The sequence below is a fragment of the Phalaenopsis equestris genome, unplaced genomic scaffold (genome assembly GCF_001263595.1).
Source record: "Phalaenopsis equestris unplaced genomic scaffold, ASM126359v1 Scaffold000006, whole genome shotgun sequence".
Classification (NCBI taxonomy): domain Eukaryota; kingdom Viridiplantae; phylum Streptophyta; class Magnoliopsida; order Asparagales; family Orchidaceae; genus Phalaenopsis; species Phalaenopsis equestris.
Genome location: NW_018164448.1, coordinates 2,037,739 through 2,056,083, shown reverse-complemented (window position 1 = coordinate 2,056,083; position 18,345 = coordinate 2,037,739). Strand labels below are relative to the sequence as shown.

Genomic DNA, 18,345 nt, shown 5'->3' with positions numbered 1-18,345 from the left:
TCTTTCCCTTTTATCCCAACCAATGATTCCCTAATCAACCCATGGTTAGGGTTTGCAGCTGAAGCGATCGACTTGGTATTGGATTTTATCTCCATGAGTTTTTTCATCATCTCCCGCCCCATGCTCTCAAATCCGTCATCACTTCGACTTTCAATGGAAAAAAAACTCCTATTCCATTCCCGATCTGATTTGACTCATCTCTTCCTTCAATTTTTTCTCCGGATCTTCTATTTTCTTTGATGCCATCTATTTCAGAAAATTTTTTGATCTCAAAGACAATTTTATACCCTTAATTTTTATTGTCTCTGCTCAGCTAGCTCCTATCACAACTGTACTTCAAATCAATGTTTTCGGATCCCATCAATCCCGTTAATTTTGTCCTTGCTTCCCAAGTAGCACCAACTAGAACTGTACGCATGCAAATTGACGTGATCCTCAAATATGGGAGTTTTGGGCCTCTGTGTGCTGCGATCCCATGTGCCTGCCTTCCCATATAGCTCTGATCACAACTAGATAGCGTAGACAGTGCGAGAGGAAGAAAGAATGGAAGTTTCGCATCCCTGTGCGCTTCTTTCGCCTTCCCAGCTAGATATGATCACTATTGTATTGTGTCTCGCAGCTTACAAACGTGAGGAGGAGAAAGACACCAGTATCCGACCTCGGCAAGCCGCGATTATGACTTCTCAGATAGCTGCATATCTTGACGTTTCTATTGGCACACTGAGTCGCGACGAAGAAGCCGCGATCTCTTCGTCTCCTTACACTTGCTTGTACGCGAACACGACGTGGAAGAAGGTGAATGATGGGAAGTTCGGGTTCCTTTTTATCACGATGCTTCGCGCATCTTTTTTCCAGCAAGCTCTGATTTTGCGATGTCATCGTTTCTTTCATGGGCTATGCTATCTCGTCGACGCTTCTCAGCGTGTTCTCATGCCAACAATTACTTCCTCCGCCGACAATGATTCCATGTTGATCTCCCAAAAATCTTAGTTATGATACCAATTTGATACGATTCAACGTCAAAATCGGCACGCTTTTCCTAAAAAAATTAGGTCAAAACATATTTTCTTGTCTCAATAATTCAAACAAATCAATGAGAATACAAAGATAAGCGCCTACAATTCGAGAGGTAGGCGATTTCTCTCAATTCCTACAATTTGAGAGATAAGGAAATTTCTTTCAAAACCTAATCATAAGATTCACAACTTAATCTCATGCACAAACCTAAGTCTATACATAACAAGTCTATTTATATACCCAACAACAATAATAATAAAAGATAAAATTGCCCTTAGGCGTACAAAAGACAAAATTCGCTCTTAACCTAGGCGCCCTCGTAACATATTCCTTACATTTAATCTAAATGATGCAAAAATTTGCTTTGATAAATGATGCCATTTTGATGCAAGGTAGTTTAAATTAGATTTTCTAATATAACTACAATGATGCTATATATGTAAATGACATGGGGAACTTAGGATTCATAAATCACGGCAATTGAATGCAAATATTATATATGATAAATAGAACCCGATGATGATATAATGATTGGATAAATTCAAGAAAATCAACAAAAAATCTGAATAACATAAAATTAGTAAGCAATTGCATTTCATAGCTACAATTAGAATTTGGGGCATTTACATGCATAACACACAATTCTAATGCATTTACATTTCTCTCCTAAACTTTCATATTTACACACATAGCACTCAAATCTTAATATCACGTAAAAAATAGCACACTTTTTAAAGGTGAGATACTCCTTTTTATGCATATGTTTGAAGCATCAAAATGTTATCTATTTAATGTGAATGCCTAGGTGTGAGATACGTAAATAAATAAGAATTGTGTGCGAGGTATGTAAATTTCACTTAGAATTTTAGTAGTTTCAAATTTAATTAAAATCAAAGGCGCTTACAAGCCAATACCAAGTTATGCAAATAAAATTGAATTGAATCGAAAAATTACTAATTTAATCTAGTCATCGTGTTGGTATGAGGTGATAACTTCACATGGAAGGTTTCCATGGAATCATGTACTCATATTTGTATCTTAAGCAAGAGAATTACATATTCAACTTGCCCTCGCAGGATTGAAACTAGATAATAAATTCATTATTAAAGATTTTAAAATTCATATCTAAATCATCTCGTTATACACTTATTTTTCCTAAGGTAGTAGATATACTTATCATAATTTCAATCCAATTTGATTCGAGATAACTATCATGTTAACACCTAGGTATTATCAAAATTATAGAAATTAAAATAATAGCACATGATCTGTTTTGCCAATCAAGATTTAAAAAAACCTATATCATTCATTGAAGGAATTTCTTCAATTGATTTGAAATTTTGGTTTTGAATTGAATTGACAATAGGTTTCAGAATGAAAACACAAAGAAATCATAGGAAAAAATAGAAAGCAGGTGAAGTTCATTAAAAAAAAATAATTCATAAAAGACCCATTATATGGATGTGTATAAAGTTTGAAAATCAAATATAAGTTCCAAGTTTCTAAAACATAAAAAAATAGAAAAAACCTATGTTGAATTAGATTCTGAATAAGTTTTTTTAAAGTTTTAAATAAAATTTATTATGCTCTAAAAATCAACATCATTATTATCATTAGTGCTAGTCTCATTTTTTTAAGGAATTGTCGTGATATCTGATAGCTCTATTTTCCTCCCCATCGCTCTCATATGAGTCATCTCATTCTTCTTCTCTATCCAACACAACAGCTGCCTTCTTTTATGCATTAAGATTACTATAATAAGTCCACTCATATTGAGTAAAATTAAATAATAATCTGTTACATATTTCATAATAAATACACTTTATCAACCTTTCCAGGTATTTGATTTTTGATCTTGTTTGTCTGGTGGATATTTGCAAACATCCACTAATTTCTGGTACACGAGCAATATGAATATCAATATCTTCATTATCATCTGATCTAACAACAATTCTTTCATTTTCTTTCTCATCTTGGTTAATTTACCATCATCTAAAAGTAGATTATAAAAAATTATAGAGCGATTATCATCTTTGCGTGTAGTTAACTTGAGAGGTCTATTTTTTATTTTCTTAATCTACATGGCATCAACCAATTTGCTAAGCCTGAACACACCCAAGATATTTATTTTTTTTTATTTTTTTGTATTTACTTGGTTGAATCGGCTATGATTTTATTTATATTGTAGAAGTTGAACATGTTGGATGCCAGATTTTGACTTCAAATGGTTTTAATTCTAATATTTCATCTCCGAAGTGCATCCACTAATGGTCAAAGCACGAGCTTGAGAAAATAAAGTTAGAATAATATTCATTATATATTTAGTTTACTTAATTATAAGTTTAATATTAACTAAAGTTAATAGACATCTTACCAGGTGAATGGGTGTTGCACAATAATTTGGAAGCTCTCAAACCAATCATTTTTATTTTGTGATAAATTATTTAAGTTAACCATCAACCTTCTCAAAATTTTTTGGTGATTTTTCCATTCTCTCAATATATTTATAAAAATTGGTTTTGTTCTCCACACATTTAAAGCAGCTACTATGAAGATGAAATAGAGGATTTAGAAAATATCTAGCAGAATGCAAGCCAAAATGCAATTGGTTGTCCCATTTTTTTCAATAATTTCTCATGTAGATTTTTTTGCTAATTATTAGCAAGGAAGTTAATCAAGCTTTGTCCTATTACATGTTGCCATCTATCAGATAGTATTGTGTCGATGTGAAATGTTTCTTTATGTTTTTGAACCATATTGCAGTTGTATTCATTTCCTTTAATATTCATGTTTGAAGCTTATACATGCTTTGGAGTATTCAATCCTCAACTATAGTTCCCAATAAAACTTGCCTTAGTGAGGATGGACTCCTCTTAACCTTAAAAAAAATTTCATTCTCATAAATTTTTTTTTATTATCCATACAAACTTGATTCTGAGGCTATTTAGAGGACACTTTGGGATACTTTTGATTCTTTTCTTTAGCAATAGGATCCAAATCACCAATAAATTTGTTCATAGGATCTCAAATTCCTTCAATGAAAGTAAATGCATTACCAGTACCAAGTAAGCTTATTATTAGGACTAGAATGGAAAGAATGAAATTATGATTTATTATTAATAATTTCATCCATATATTATTGTTTTTGGTGCTTTGCCATTACAAAAACATTCAAATAATTTGATATCTTTTGTTAACTTCATTTTGAAACATTTTTAAATAGGCTCACATTCTTATGAGTTTGAGAACAATGTTCCTCTAGTCTTTACACTTGTGTTAATTTTGACACAAAAATTATATTAAATATATGTAGCCTCTCTTTACCTTCTTTGTATCATGTATCTAATTCAACTTGAGTCTTATACTTTCTAGCAATATCTTTTTTTCGTGACCAACTTTCACCTTGTTTTTTCTTCCAAACTTCTAGTAGAAAAAACAACAACAACAAGAAGGCTTTATCTTGCTAAGTGAGGACGGCTATAAGATTCTTTTTTCTCCATTTAGTCCATAAAGTTCTAGTAGAACATTAAAAAAAAATCTTAAATATTTAATGATAAAATCATTAATTAAAATATTCTAATAAAAAAATTATAGAACAATCATTCTTTGAGTGACATGTATCAAAGCCACATAAAAATTTTTTTGGTTGAAGGGTGGCGAAAGCTTTTTGCAGATCTACAATCAATTATCGGTTGGAAGGGTGACAATAAAGTTGGTGAAGGGAGGCAAACAAACTGTTTAGTTGAAAAAACTTTTCCGTCAACGACTATTCTTTGAACGGGAATAGTTTTGTGAGTTGTGATTTGTGGCAGGCTACTTGCTAATTGAGGCTATGCATTAATTGTGACTCTGCGTAGATTTTTGCGAGTAGGATTGAGAGATGGGGTAGGAATAAAGATTGTAACTTATGGGGCTTTAATAATAATAATAAAAAAAAGATCTTTTAAGTTTTATTTTAATTTTTAATTTTTTTTAATGAATGTCTTCGAGTCCATAATTTAATGTTTTCTATTAACGGCTCAATTAAATAATTTCAAGAAGCCCACAATAGTCTCAACTAGAAATCCACGCAGGGGTATCAAAATGTTTAGATTCAAAAGCCAATACTCGATTAATTGAGGCGTGGGTTTTGAAAGATGGAGGTAAACGTAGGCACCGCCTTCTTCCCAACCACCTCAACTGCCCATCAATGCCTGCCGCTACTTGCTGCCATCATCACCACTCAACGCTACTTGCCGCTTGCTATCACTATCATCCATTACTTTTTGACGCCATTATCTGCTACCTCCTCCATTGTCGGCAATTGCCATTTGCCGTTGACACCGCCGTAAGTAAAGTATTACAAGTTTATTTTATTTTATTTTATTTTAATTTACAGTTTATTTAAAATACTTTAAAAATCCAAATCCATCCCATTGCTCCCTCAAATTATAACTTATGTTACACTCATCTACAAGTATCAATAACGTTTGCTCTCTTTTATTATAAAGGGGCTTTTAATTACATAGCACCCAAAACTTTCATTTTAACCTATCTTACTCCAAAACTTTCATAATTTCAAACATCATATGAAAAGTAGCACTCATTATCACATTTTAATAGTTAAATCCATCTTTTCATTCATAGGTGAAGTGTTATGTGTGTAAAAATGAAACTTTGGGTATGAGATGGGTAAATCCATAAGAATTGGTTGTTATGTATGTAATTTTCCCTATTATAAAACATATGACACTCATTATTTTTTCTTTCTTTCATTATAATTCTAACCAGACACGTGATTGCTTCTTAAGCATAGATTTTCAATATAGATTATTTGTTGTTGTTGGATAAATTAAATATATGGCTCTTAACGGAATTAAATATTCTTATATTTATTTTTAAATTAAATATGAATACAATGTAGTTTTTTTTTTTCATTTTAATTTCTTCAGGTGGACTAATATTTTCATGCTGTTACCTGACAAATATAAGTATCACGAAATAGGCGAGCATAATTTTGTTGAACTGTTGTTTATGCTAGATATATATATAATTAAATCTATCATCACATGTACTTGCAGCAAGTTTATTTTTTTATTAATTATTTCATCGTGTACGTTTATGTTTCCAAATTAATTATATTTTAATTTTCACATCACATTGCAATCTTTGAATTCAGCAATTTGTAAGCAAATACATAGTATGAATCCTAGCCTTCACAATTTTTAAGCCTTTATTTTGTATTGATAAGGTCAATGTGCATTGCTTCACAATTTTGAATTTTGAACATTGGGGAACTATCTTCTTCCAAAGACCCAATTTAAAGTGACATTTCCTTAAATAAAATTTTTTTTTTCCAGATATATCTTTTTTTACCGTGTCATTCTTATTTCTCTAAGCTTGGCAACTTTTCGGAATGATAGCTTTGATTTTCACGTCATTTATCTTTTGCTTCACTTCTCCAAGATGAAAACCGTTGGAATTTGATGCATTGTGAACACGATCAATATGATATTGCTGATTTTTTTGTCCATGTTCTTGTCCCATTCAAGCAGAGAGACTGACAAGCTGAATTTTCATGATTCTAGAGACAAAATGAAGTATGAAATATCAGTTAATATAGTTCATATGATCTCAAAACCAATCACGTGGCTTTGAGATCATATGAACTGTATTAATCGATATTTCGTACTTTGTGGGATAAAGTCTTGTTATTATTGTTGTTGTTGATCTCAAAATCAAGCGTGCACGTGTCCAGATATGCATCTCAGGAGTGAAAAACTGCATTCAGGAAAACATTTCTTTAGGAGAAGGCTTTTGAGGTACTATCAAGAATTAGAAACCTTTAGGAAGGAGGAATGTTTGATTTATTTTTGGATGTTACATACAGATGCATAATGGTTTCATTTTTAAGCTTATCAGCCTGAATTGCATAATTTTTGTTTACCCTTTTATCAGCCTACATTTTTGCGTAGCTTGTTAATGGTGCCCGTGTTATATTATTCAAAGCTAACAGCAATCAATTTTTCTCTATTTTCACAGGCTAATAGTGGACCAAACACTAATGGTTGTCAGGTACTATCAATTCTCTTTATAGAATGTTTTCTTTTTTTAAATTTATATGAAGGAAATATTCTTATAGGCATGTGCAGTAATAGAAATTCAAGATATAGTCCTTTTAAAAGCTTAAATGCCTTACAACAGCCTTTTTTTTGTTTTGAAAATATACAACAGCTTTTAAAATTACAATCTTTCATTACTTTTTTTTACATTCCAATCATCCATGTTGCTTAAAGCCTTTCAATCTTATAATTTGGTTGGAATATTTACATACATACCACTCGGTTCTTATTTATTTACATACCTAACACCTATTCTTCAGTTTTTACGTACATGCCGTGTTATCTATGCATGAAAAGGTGTATTTTACTTTTTAAATGTTAAAATAGTATTTTTTGATGTGATATGAAAATTAGGGTGGTATAAATGCATATAGTAAAGTTTAGGTGTTATATATGTAAACACATTTTCCGATTGTTTTCGTTTTTAGTTTTCTATTTTGCGTTATTGGTTGTTTTGTTTATGTTTTGATTTGAAGCAACAACATGTTTGTCATGTTTAAAACAAATCAACTTACTTTTAAAAACACCATAAACAACTTTTAGTTGCTCTTTGTGTTTTTAAAATATTTTGATTTGTTTAAAGAAAACTACATGAAAAACATACCAAATAAATATATAAAAAAAGAAAAAAACAAAAAGCAAAATTGATACCGAAACAGGCTCTGTTGCTAAAACCATTTTGTCTTGCTTGACAGAAATATGTCAAGCTGCTATTTCATTTCTGCTAATAATACTTTAGTTATTGTCTAATTTTTAGTGGATCTTGTTGCAATTTGCAGTTTTTTATAACCTGCGCAAAGTGTGACTGGTTAGACAACAAGCATGTCGTGTTTGGGGTAAGTTAAACCATACTTTCTTTCAAATAACATGGATAATATGCTGGAAAATTAGCTATGTCAATAATAAAGCAGGTTCTTACATTCTTAACAAAAAATGCAAAATAGTGAAGATTTTATTTACACTTACATATTTCCCACCTTCTATAGCATCTAAATGACCACCCTTGGTCAAATCCTCCCATATTATGCTAATTACTTTTGAAAATAATAAAGAAAAAATCTTGAAATTGCTGTTTTTGCTTGCAATGTGATGCAGAGGGTCTTGGGAGAAGGGCTTTTGGTGGTGAGGAAGATAGAAAATGTGGCCACCGCACCCAACAGTAGGCCAAAGCTGGCGTGTGTTGTATCAGAGTGCGGTGAGATGTGAGATTCAGTTGCTTCTGCGTGCTAACTAATTTTCATTTTTAATTCATAACTTACCCTCATACTTTATATTGTTAGAATTTTGATAACTCACTTCAATCTGTTCTGTATTGTTTCTTCGATTATCAGTATGTAGGATGATGTTATATTCACTGTTTTATATATATATATATATATATAGTTGGGAATTTTACAGACATGCCACACAATTCTTATGCATTTTTTTTATCTAACCACCTATACTTTGATATTTTAGATTTGTAGCACTTTGATATTATTAAAGGTTATGCATGTAAAAGTGTATTTCGCTTTAAGAAGTTAGGAGATTGTGGTATTTTTGATGTGATGTCAAGATTCGAGTGTTATGTATGTAAATATGAATGTATAGATATTAGGTATGTAAATATCTGAGAATTGTGTGGTATGCATATAAATGCCCGATTTTGTAATTACTTTGCTGATGGGTTTGTTGTTTGCAGGAAAGTGGGCTGGGATTGTAATCAATACTTTATTTACTATAAATTTTTTTAATCAATTTGGTTACGAATAGAGGAAGCCATGGATGGTCTCCATACCATTTGCCTTTGCATTTGCATATCTTGCACCTAAATTCTCATATTTACATTCATTGGTGCTTAACCTAACACCAAAGTATGTATCTTAATTTTAAAAAAAGTGATAATAGTATCATTTTTTTTTATGTGATATTAAAGATTTAAGTTTTCTGCATATAAATATAAAAATTTAAGCGTAAGACATGTAAATACATAAGAATTGTATACAACTTATGTAAATTATGCCTCATAATACTATAATATGAAGGAGCATTTACGTACATAGCTCCTAATTCTTAAGCGTTTACATATCTAACACTTAAAATTTTATTTTGTCTATTTACACCACTCAAATCTTTGATCAAGAAAACTCAGAATTATTTTCCTTGTTAAAGGTATAATGTCAAACTCTTCTGCATGCATTACAATGACTCGTGATAAAAGGAATGCAATTGAACTGCACCATAACCACTTGCCCTCCAAAATCCAGTTTTATAGATAAGAAAGTAGGTATACATGTAAAAATTGAAATTTAGGTGTTATATATGTGAATGTATAGGAATTGAGTGGTATGCATGTAAATCTTCCAATCTAAATTAAGAAACCACTGATTTCCAATAGTTGTCAGATGATTGTAAAATGTGATTTAAGGAAAAAATAAAAGTGAATATGATTTACCACTTCATAAATAAAACCAGATTAATCTAAACCCACCAATCATTGCACTTGAATAAATTTACAATAATATACAGTAAATATTGATTATTACACTTAAGAAAAAATTGTTCCTGTGAGATGGATAATACCTTAACAATCATATGACAATCGATATATTGCATCAAAGTTCCACTCCCAATGATCCTTCAATTTTGATCCCTCACTAGACTAGTCCCAACTCCCAATGATCTTTCAATTTTGATATCCCAAAACAAATATCCAAGGCTATCGATTTTATAACTAATTAAATGGTACCCAATAGATTCAACATCCAAAAACCTTTACATTCACACTCATCAAGTAGCTTATAACTCAATGGAATCATGGATCCTTTTTTGATAAAAATAAAACATAATATTCATGGAATCCACCCAGAAAGCCTGGAACAATCCAACATGCAACCTTGTTATTCTAACATTATCATTCTGAATCACACAATATGCAGTGTCTTTTAGAATATGGGCATGCTTGCGACATGCCCCGGACATGCTAGGCACACCATCCATGTGTCCAGAATAATGAAAATAATAATAAGAGAAACCAAACATGTGTTTACAAGTAACTAAGTTAAACTGCTTAAATCCCTAATTGGTTATGCTATAATTTTATTTCCAAATGCTTCCACTTTGCATGGAAGCTCATCGCCCGCATCTATACCATAATCACAAAACAAAGACAACAACTATTAATCGCAAACGCCCACTTCCTCTTTGGCTTCATCGCATTTTAGGGCACAATTGCAAGGTGGATTCGGCGTCTATGTGGAAGTCACACCAACCTTGGTCGGTTTCATGGCGCCTTTGCTGAATCAAAGGGAATAATGCAGTGTGGCTTTTCAACACAATTTCAAAAACATATACTTAACTTATATTTCCAATAATAGGCAGCCTGAGCCCATGTAATGGCGCATTATTCCCTAATGCCAATGCACATAACGGGGCATTATAATTCTCCATCAAAACTCTCCTAAAATAAAATTAAATAAAAAAAGACTACACAAAAACTTCTTCAAAAGATAAATGCATACTTTTTGGAGTTATCAATGAAAAAAAAGTAGGATAATGAGCCATTGAGGATGCAATTAGGATTGCCTCCTAAACATTAGTATGTACACGTTCAAGCTGTTGACTCTTGAATTCCTTTCATTCATTCATTACATTTTCACTCGAATGTCCTATCTATCGTCGAATCTGTTAAGAGGCATAATTTGAGTCCATATTCTACAATAATTCCCACAGTTCCAATGTTTGAAATTATATGTAGAGAATCATCCTCATATCATAATGCAACAACAATACAACCTTTAGTGTCACCGTCCAACTATCCATAAAAGCAATAAAACTATCCCTCATTTAACTGCCAAATAGAAATCAAATTCCTCTTCAAGCATAATAAAATATGTTGCACCTTATGAAGCTTTCACATAATCCCGTTTACATTTTTGGAAGCATCAAGTCTCATAATCCTCAGTATCTCATAATCAACTCACAATCTCTAGCATAAAAGTTATATTTAAATTTTTTTATGTAAAGTGAAAAGATGCACATAAGTCCAACATTCAAATATTATTGCATCATAAATATCTTCTTTGGCAATATCCACATCTTCTTCCATTTGATTTGAATATTGTTGAAATCAAACTGCAAAATCTCCTTTCAGGAATTTAATATTATGATGATGCTAAAAAGAAGTAAAATGGCACAAATCTTCAATGGATTCTCATCTTTGGAAGCTCTTACTGAAAGATGAAATATTGGACAATAATGACTTTCAATTTTGTAGACATACAAGAATAGTTGACCATTACAAGCTAGCTCTCTGGAAGCAACATTGACAAGTACAATGCAAGAGCTTTATTGTTGACGTTGCAAACAATCGAAGTCAACAAACTTATGATCAAATTGAATTTGTTGACATGCTTAATTATTGAAGCACATTCTACCATCACCTTCCATCATCCCAAGCTAAAGAAATTTCTGATTAGATATACTTATTCACCCCCAAAGGGCTTCTCATACACATCTAATAAAGCTTTCATCATTCCAGTTGTGATATCCTCTTGCAATATATTGATAGTAGTACTCTTAATCAATATCCATAATAAAACTCCAACGCCTATTTGCTTGAGAGATCCTAATCATCTTACAATTATCAACTATGATTTTTTTTTTATTTTTTATTTTTATTTTTTTGTGTTGTGAAAAACGATGACAATAAAGCGAAAAATGAAATGACAAAAATTACACGCAGAAAAATACCAGAGCGACAGAGAGATTTACGTGGTTTGACAAATTTGACTACATCCACGGAGCTGCAGAGAATTTTATTTCTTCGAGGAATTACACCGTCGAGCGCCTCAACATTTACAAGAAAATCTCTATTTTCTTCTCTCACTTCTTCTCTCTCTCTTCCTCTCTTTCTCTCTTAGAGGACTTGACTTGACCTTGCTTGACTTGACTTCTCATTTAAGACAAAATAGGCTATTAATAGAAACCATGAGAGCGGTAGGTGGGAGATAGGTGAGCGGTATGTCACAGACAAATAGTCCCACATCGACTAGGTGTAGGGCCGAAAAATAATATTTAAGTCCTGGGCTGTCCACCACCCTAAAGAGCTCTTTTGGGAGATGACAAGTGGTATGAGAGTTGATTGTTGCCTTGCAAGTGTGTGGACTCTCCATGGTCCAGTGGGACCCTCGGTGGAGCCGATCCATGACGAGGGTGTCACGGACAAATAGTCCCACATCGGCTAGGTGTAGGGCCGAAAAAAAATATTTAAGTCCTGGGCTGCCCACCACCCTGAAGAGCTCTTTTGGGAGGTGATAAGTAGTATCAGAGCCAATTGCTGCCAGCCAAGTGTGTGAACTCTCCATGGTCCAGTGGGATCCTCGGTGGAGCTGATCCGTGACGAGAGCATCACGTGATTGGGTGGAGGAATGTCACAGACAAATAGTCTCACATCGGCTAGGTTTAGGGCCGAAAAATAGTATTTAAGTCCTGAGCTGCCCACCACCCTGAAGAGCTCTTTTGGGATGTGATAGGTAGGTGGGATGTGGTAGGTGAGCGGTAGGTGAGAAAGTAGGTGAGCGGTAGGTGAGATTCTTAATTATAAAACTAATTAAATTTCGGTGGACCGGGTCTCCACTTACCCAATAATTCTCCCACTTGGAGACTGAGAAACTGACTGTATCACCTACTGACTGCATCATCTATTAGTTGTACCGACATTTTTCCTCAAACATGATATCCTCCACCCTGCAACTCGAAACTCCTGTTTTCATGCCAGAAGACAACTTCAACTTCTCACGAGTAACACCCTAAGTTGACATATCACCGTCAACGTAGTCTTGTACCACCAAACTATTTCCTGGGTTACTCTTGTATATGCTTATAACTCCCACTACATGAGCAACATCCCGCCCTTGTTGAAAGCCCTTTTCAACAAGTCCAGCTTTGTACCTCTTACTGCCACCAAACACAGTCTTCACCCGGTACACCCACTTGTTGTGCAATGTCTTCTTCCTTGGTGAAAGTTCTGCCAGCTCCCAAGTCTGATTCCCTGACAGGGAATACGTTTCCTCCTTCTTGGTCAGCTCCCACTTGCTCAAATTCTTATCTTGCAATATTTCTTCATAACTCTGTGGTTCTCCACCATTTGTCTGTACATGGTCCAGTTTTCCTGCCTTTGACGCTCTACCACTTTTAAGAAATTGACCTTCTTCTGCTTCCCCATAATGCACCTCTGACTCATGTGTTCACGCCTGAGTAAACCTGCAGTCATATATAGTGTGTAAATTTCTTACCCTAAGCCAGTACTAATGTTCCTTTGATAAGCTTCCAGGTGCTATCTGAGAACGCTACCGAATGACCACCCTCATTGAGCTGCCCAACAGAGATGATGTGTGAACTGCCAGCAATAACACATCATATATTTCTTCAATTACAACATTAGCGCCATCATTCTGCTTCTTTTTCGGATTCCTGCAGTTCTTTTTTATGTAGTCAGTCTTTCCACAATTCCAACATGTTGCATGCTGACCAGACTTTGATTTTGATCTTCCTCTGTCTGAGTTCTTGTCATGTGATCTCCATCTGAAATCAACATTCAGTGCCGAACTTGAACACGAGGCCTCGCCAGAATTCTTCCTGCACATATCCTCAGCCAAAATCAAATCACGAATACCAGCATATTTCAGCTATATTTCAGCTTAGATTTACCTTTCAGCTTAGATTTACCTGCAGAACTGCTAGCTGTCATCCTCATGGCTTCCCAACTATTTGACAATGAAGTCAACAATATCACCGCACGTATCTCATCATCAAAATCAATTTCAACAGACGATAACTGATTTGTGATAGTGTTGAAATCATTTAGGTGTTGAGCAACAGACGCACCTTCCGTCATCTTCAAGTTGAATAACTTTTTCGTCAGATGCACCTTGTTATTTGTCGATGACTTTTCATACATACCTGATAAAGCCGCCATGAGATCTGCAGTAGTCTTCTCCTTAATGACGTTGTAGAAAACCAATCTCGACAGGATTAATCGTATAACCCCCAGAACCTGTCGATCCGACAAATTTCATTCCGCCTCGTCCATCTTTTCTGTTCGCTTTCACAGTAACGGAAGATGAAGTTTCTTCCATAGAGGTAGTCCTCTATCTGCATTATCCAGTAAACAAAATCTGTGTCATTGAATTTTTCAATCCCCGATGTCATCAATTCGTCTCCACACATCGTTCTTCCTTAGATTCGAACCCTTAGATTCGAACCCAAGTTAGATTCGAACCCAAGCTCTGATACCAGTTGTTATGAAAAACGATGACAATAAAACGAAAAACAGAACGAGAAAAATTGCACAGAGAAAAACATCAGAGCGACACAAAGATTTACCTGGTTCGGCAAATTTGCCTACGTCCACGGAGCTGTAGAGGATTTTATTTCTTTGAGGAATTACACCGTCGAGTGCCTCGATGTTTACAAAAAAATCTCAATTTTATTCTCTCTCTTCCCCTCTCTCTCTCTTTCTTTCTGTCTTTCTTAAGGACTTGACTTGACCTTGCTTGGCTTGACTTCTCATTTAAGCCAAAAGAGGCTATTTATAGAAATCATGAGAACGGTAGGTAGGAGGTAGGTGAGGGGCAGGTGGGATGTGGTAGGGGGGAAAGGATGGGAAAGTAGGTGAGCGGTAGGTAGCGGTAGGTGAGATTCTTAACTAGAAAACTAATTAAATTTCGGTGGACTGAGTCTCCACATTACCCAACATTTGACATAGGTAATCTGTGATCTACATCATCCCATATCCAAAGTGTTTTCCATCGAAACTAATTGATCTTCTCATTTTCATCATCAATGGTAATTGCTCCTACTTTTCACTTAAGATGTCAAAGCCTAACTCGGATACAAATTATTGAAGAATATTGCACACATGAGTGGCAAGGATAAAAGTGAGGATGAAAAGAAAAGCACCATAGAAAACACTACAAGAAAACAATTTATGGTTTGGCTAATTGTTCTTGTGTCCACAGAGATACTTTCCACCAGTCCAAAGATGTGTAAAAGATAGAAAAAGAATATTCCTCTTACTCTTAACTCTCTAGTTCATTCTCTCCTTCAATTATAAAATAAAAACAACAACAACAAAGCCTTAATATATATATTCGTCACGCATTTTATTACCAGATATACTGTCTTTCGGAATAGGAGAGTGACAACTAAAAGCTCCAAAAAAACCAATGCCGCGTCAGAACTCTTGATACATCTTTATCATTTCTTCGACAATAAGTTGACTTTTACATAACAAAGAAAGATAGTGGGCACAACAAATAGTTTTGAGATTTAATGGATGGAATTTAGGCAACTATTTTGACCTGCTAGAATTTAACAGGATGAAAGTTGTGGCAAATTTGAAGAAATACGACCAAATTTCAAATTTTTTGTAAGCACATCTTTATAACAAGAAAATGATAAAGAGTATAATAAAAGCAATCAGTAAGATTTTCTAGAGAAAAAAGAAAAATTAAAACAAAATAAAGATACCATCTTAACCCACCTAACTTGAAACTTGATGAAAAGCAGAGACTCGTGATTTCTTTTTCATATTTTGGCCACCTCTAAAAAATGGTAGACAAAAGCTCCCATTCATAAATACACCGTCAGTCAGCATGCTCCCATCAGGATCAGGATCAGGATCATAAATTGAATTAAGAGTTTATGTTTGTTTTACCAATAGGAGAGAAAGGAATTTCCAAAACAAGAGGAACAATATTAAAACTAAGAGGGATCTACATACACAACAGTCTTATCTATTAACATATCAAATACCTAAACTTTGCTATTTACTTGCAGAACATTGCAGTGTTACAATCACATCAAAATATATGTATAAAAATGTATATTTCACTTTAGAAAAATTAATATTAGTGGCTTCTTTGATGTGACGTTAAATATTTGGGTGTTATATATGTCAATATCAAAATTAAAGTGTTAGATATACAAATATATGAGAATTGTATGATACAAATGTAAATCCCACAAAGATTATAAAAGTTATGAATGCTGAAATTAAGAGATTGCAAAGATAGGCACACATGCAGTGCGCAAAGTATTAATTGATGCCAAAAAGTTAGAACAAACCTCAATTGATGAAGAAACAACAATCACTAGAGCAGAAGGGGTGCTATGAAGTTTTGAGTGCGCATCATGATCCCGAAAATTTGTTTTTCTTAGCTTGAAATTGGCCTAGAAGCAATCAAAGTGAATGCGGCCAAAGATTTTACATAAAGAATAGTGTTGGAAGATGCCTTCAATTTTAACACTCTGCAAGAAAGCACGAGATGATGTACCAATCTACACATTCTTATGAAGATGAGAGGTAACATATATTTCCCCCAAACTCTTGGCCACCTATGAAAGATGGCAATAGCAGCTTCAATTTGCAATGGTTTCCCATAAATAGATCCCAGAGAAAATAAAAGGGTTCAGCAAAATCCTAATAATAAGCATATGGAAAAAGAGATGATGATATCGTCCCGCACATCAGTAAAGATAACTACAACGATGATGAAATAGAAACTGAAACAAGGCTCGTCAGCTAAGACTAACTGACGGACGGCATAATAATACCAGACATATTGGATCAGCACAAAAAAAGTTTAAAAATAACATGAATTTGAGATGATGAGCCATTTTAATTTTGTTTAAGATCAGAAATTCAGGTTTCACATAATGAAAGCTGATATACATAGCCAACAAAAAAATAATAATAAAAAAAGAAAAGAATTATACCAAAGTGTAGCAGCATGACATTGCAGATAGCATGAAGGCAGAATATGGAGGCTAGAAAAAAGATTACAGAAACATAGTGTCAAAATTCTGAATTATAACAAACCAAGAGAGGAATCAGAAAGAAGTTTCAACAAAATCAACAACTTTAAAAGTATTTTCTTAAGCTCAAAGAGAGCACTCTTGACAAAATGACATTATTCAATATCTCCTCCTGTGTTGAATATCAAGAAGAGATTCACATTCTTAAAATAAACCAACCCTTGTGCGGTTGCAGCTAAACACTAGATTCAGCAATAACACAAGCATGTTGTACTTCTTCATACTTCCCAACTAAAAACCTAGCAATTAGCCAGACATGGGATGGTGAAAGATGTACTCAATAGCAACGCTGCAGGAGTCAATCTTGTCGGCCTCATTGTCGGGAATCTCGAGCTTGAATTCCTCCTCGAGCGCCATCACTATCTCGACGTTGTCAAGGCTGTCCAGTCCCAGATCCTTCTGAAAGTGGGAATCCGTGCCTACCTGTAACCAATTACCGTAGCAAATCAAACAGAATAGCTAGAGGTGAGATCGGGATGAGTTAGGGTTTCGAAGGAGGACCTTAGAGGGATCGAGTTTGGGGAAACTCTTGACGACGGCGAGGACGCGCTCGACGACCTCCTCGCGGTCGAGATGCTCCTCCCCATGGGAGGAGAGGAATCGGTTGCAACTAAGGAAGGGATTCCGTGACGGCGACTCTAGCCGGAATCGATCCAGAGACTGGACGGGGAGTCGGATGTAGCGGAGGATCGAAAGTCGAAGGGCGGCCGCCATCTCTGCCCTCCCTCGACATTTCGCATGCTTTTCAACATTATTTACATATCTAACATCTAAACGTGTTTTTTACAATTACAATATTTTGATGTAGCAAATTAAAAATGATGATATTTTTTGTTTATGAAGTGTTAGGTGTGTAAATATGGAAATTTAGATGTTAGATATGTAAATACATAAACATTATTACCTTTATATAGGGATTGAAATCCTCCCCATTTACCACTGAATTGTTTGATACAATTGTAAAATATTAAAATTATAATCATGCAAACTATTTTAGATATATATATATATATAGTAAAACTCAAATCTTATGCATTTACATAACAAACACCTAGATTTTACTTTTGACATTTATATCATCAAAATCTTTCATTTCATATCAAAATACTACATAGAGCATATGTAAAATTTGAAACTTCCGTGCTAGAAATGTAAATACATAAGAAGTGAGTGGTATGTATGTAAATCTAACTCTTAGGAATTATAATTGAAAATAATTCTTAAGGAGGAATAAATTATTTAATTAGATTAAAGAGATATTTTCTTTCTTATTTTATATTTATTTTTTTGAATTATGAATTATTTATTTTCTTATTTTATGTTATTTAATATATCTCCTAATAATTAATATGAATTGATTATTAGAGAT

General features: G+C 33.8%; 2 protein-coding genes across 2 annotated transcripts in view; one reads left to right on the top strand and one right to left on the bottom strand.

Moving 5' to 3' along the window:
• Positions 1-8,466, top strand: part of LOC110018263 (peptidyl-prolyl cis-trans isomerase CYP22) — a 13,392-nt gene extending 4,926 nt beyond the window's left edge. Inside the window, exons 5-7 of the mRNA XM_020715531.1 lie at positions 7,039-7,071; positions 7,898-7,954; positions 8,214-8,466. Of these exons, the coding sequence (XP_020571190.1) occupies positions 7,039-7,071; positions 7,898-7,954; positions 8,214-8,324 (201 nt within the window). The 3' untranslated portion in view covers positions 8,325-8,466. The remainder of the gene's footprint in view (positions 1-7,038; positions 7,072-7,897; positions 7,955-8,213) is intronic.
• An 8,514-nt stretch (positions 8,467-16,980) lies between these two features.
• LOC110018243 (acyl carrier protein 1, mitochondrial) lies at positions 16,981-17,733 on the bottom strand. Its single transcript, XM_020715507.1, has 2 exons — positions 17,478-17,733; positions 16,981-17,399 (listed from the first exon to the last, which is right to left on the bottom strand). Exons 1-2 carry the CDS (start codon positions 17,688-17,690, stop codon positions 17,223-17,225), a joined length of 390 nt encoding a protein of 129 aa, XP_020571166.1. The 5' UTR covers positions 17,691-17,733; the 3' UTR covers positions 16,981-17,222.
• Positions 17,734-18,345: the final 612 nt, after the last annotated feature.

Coding starts and splice junctions, on each gene's coding strand:
- LOC110018243 (XM_020715507.1), bottom strand. CDS start 17,690: ATGGCGGCCGCCCTTCGACTTTCGATCCTCCGCTACATCCGACTCCCC. Junction 17,400..17,477: donor CCAAACTCGATCCCTCTAAG/GTCCTCCTTCGA, acceptor AATTGGTTACAG/GTAGGCACGGATTCCCACTT.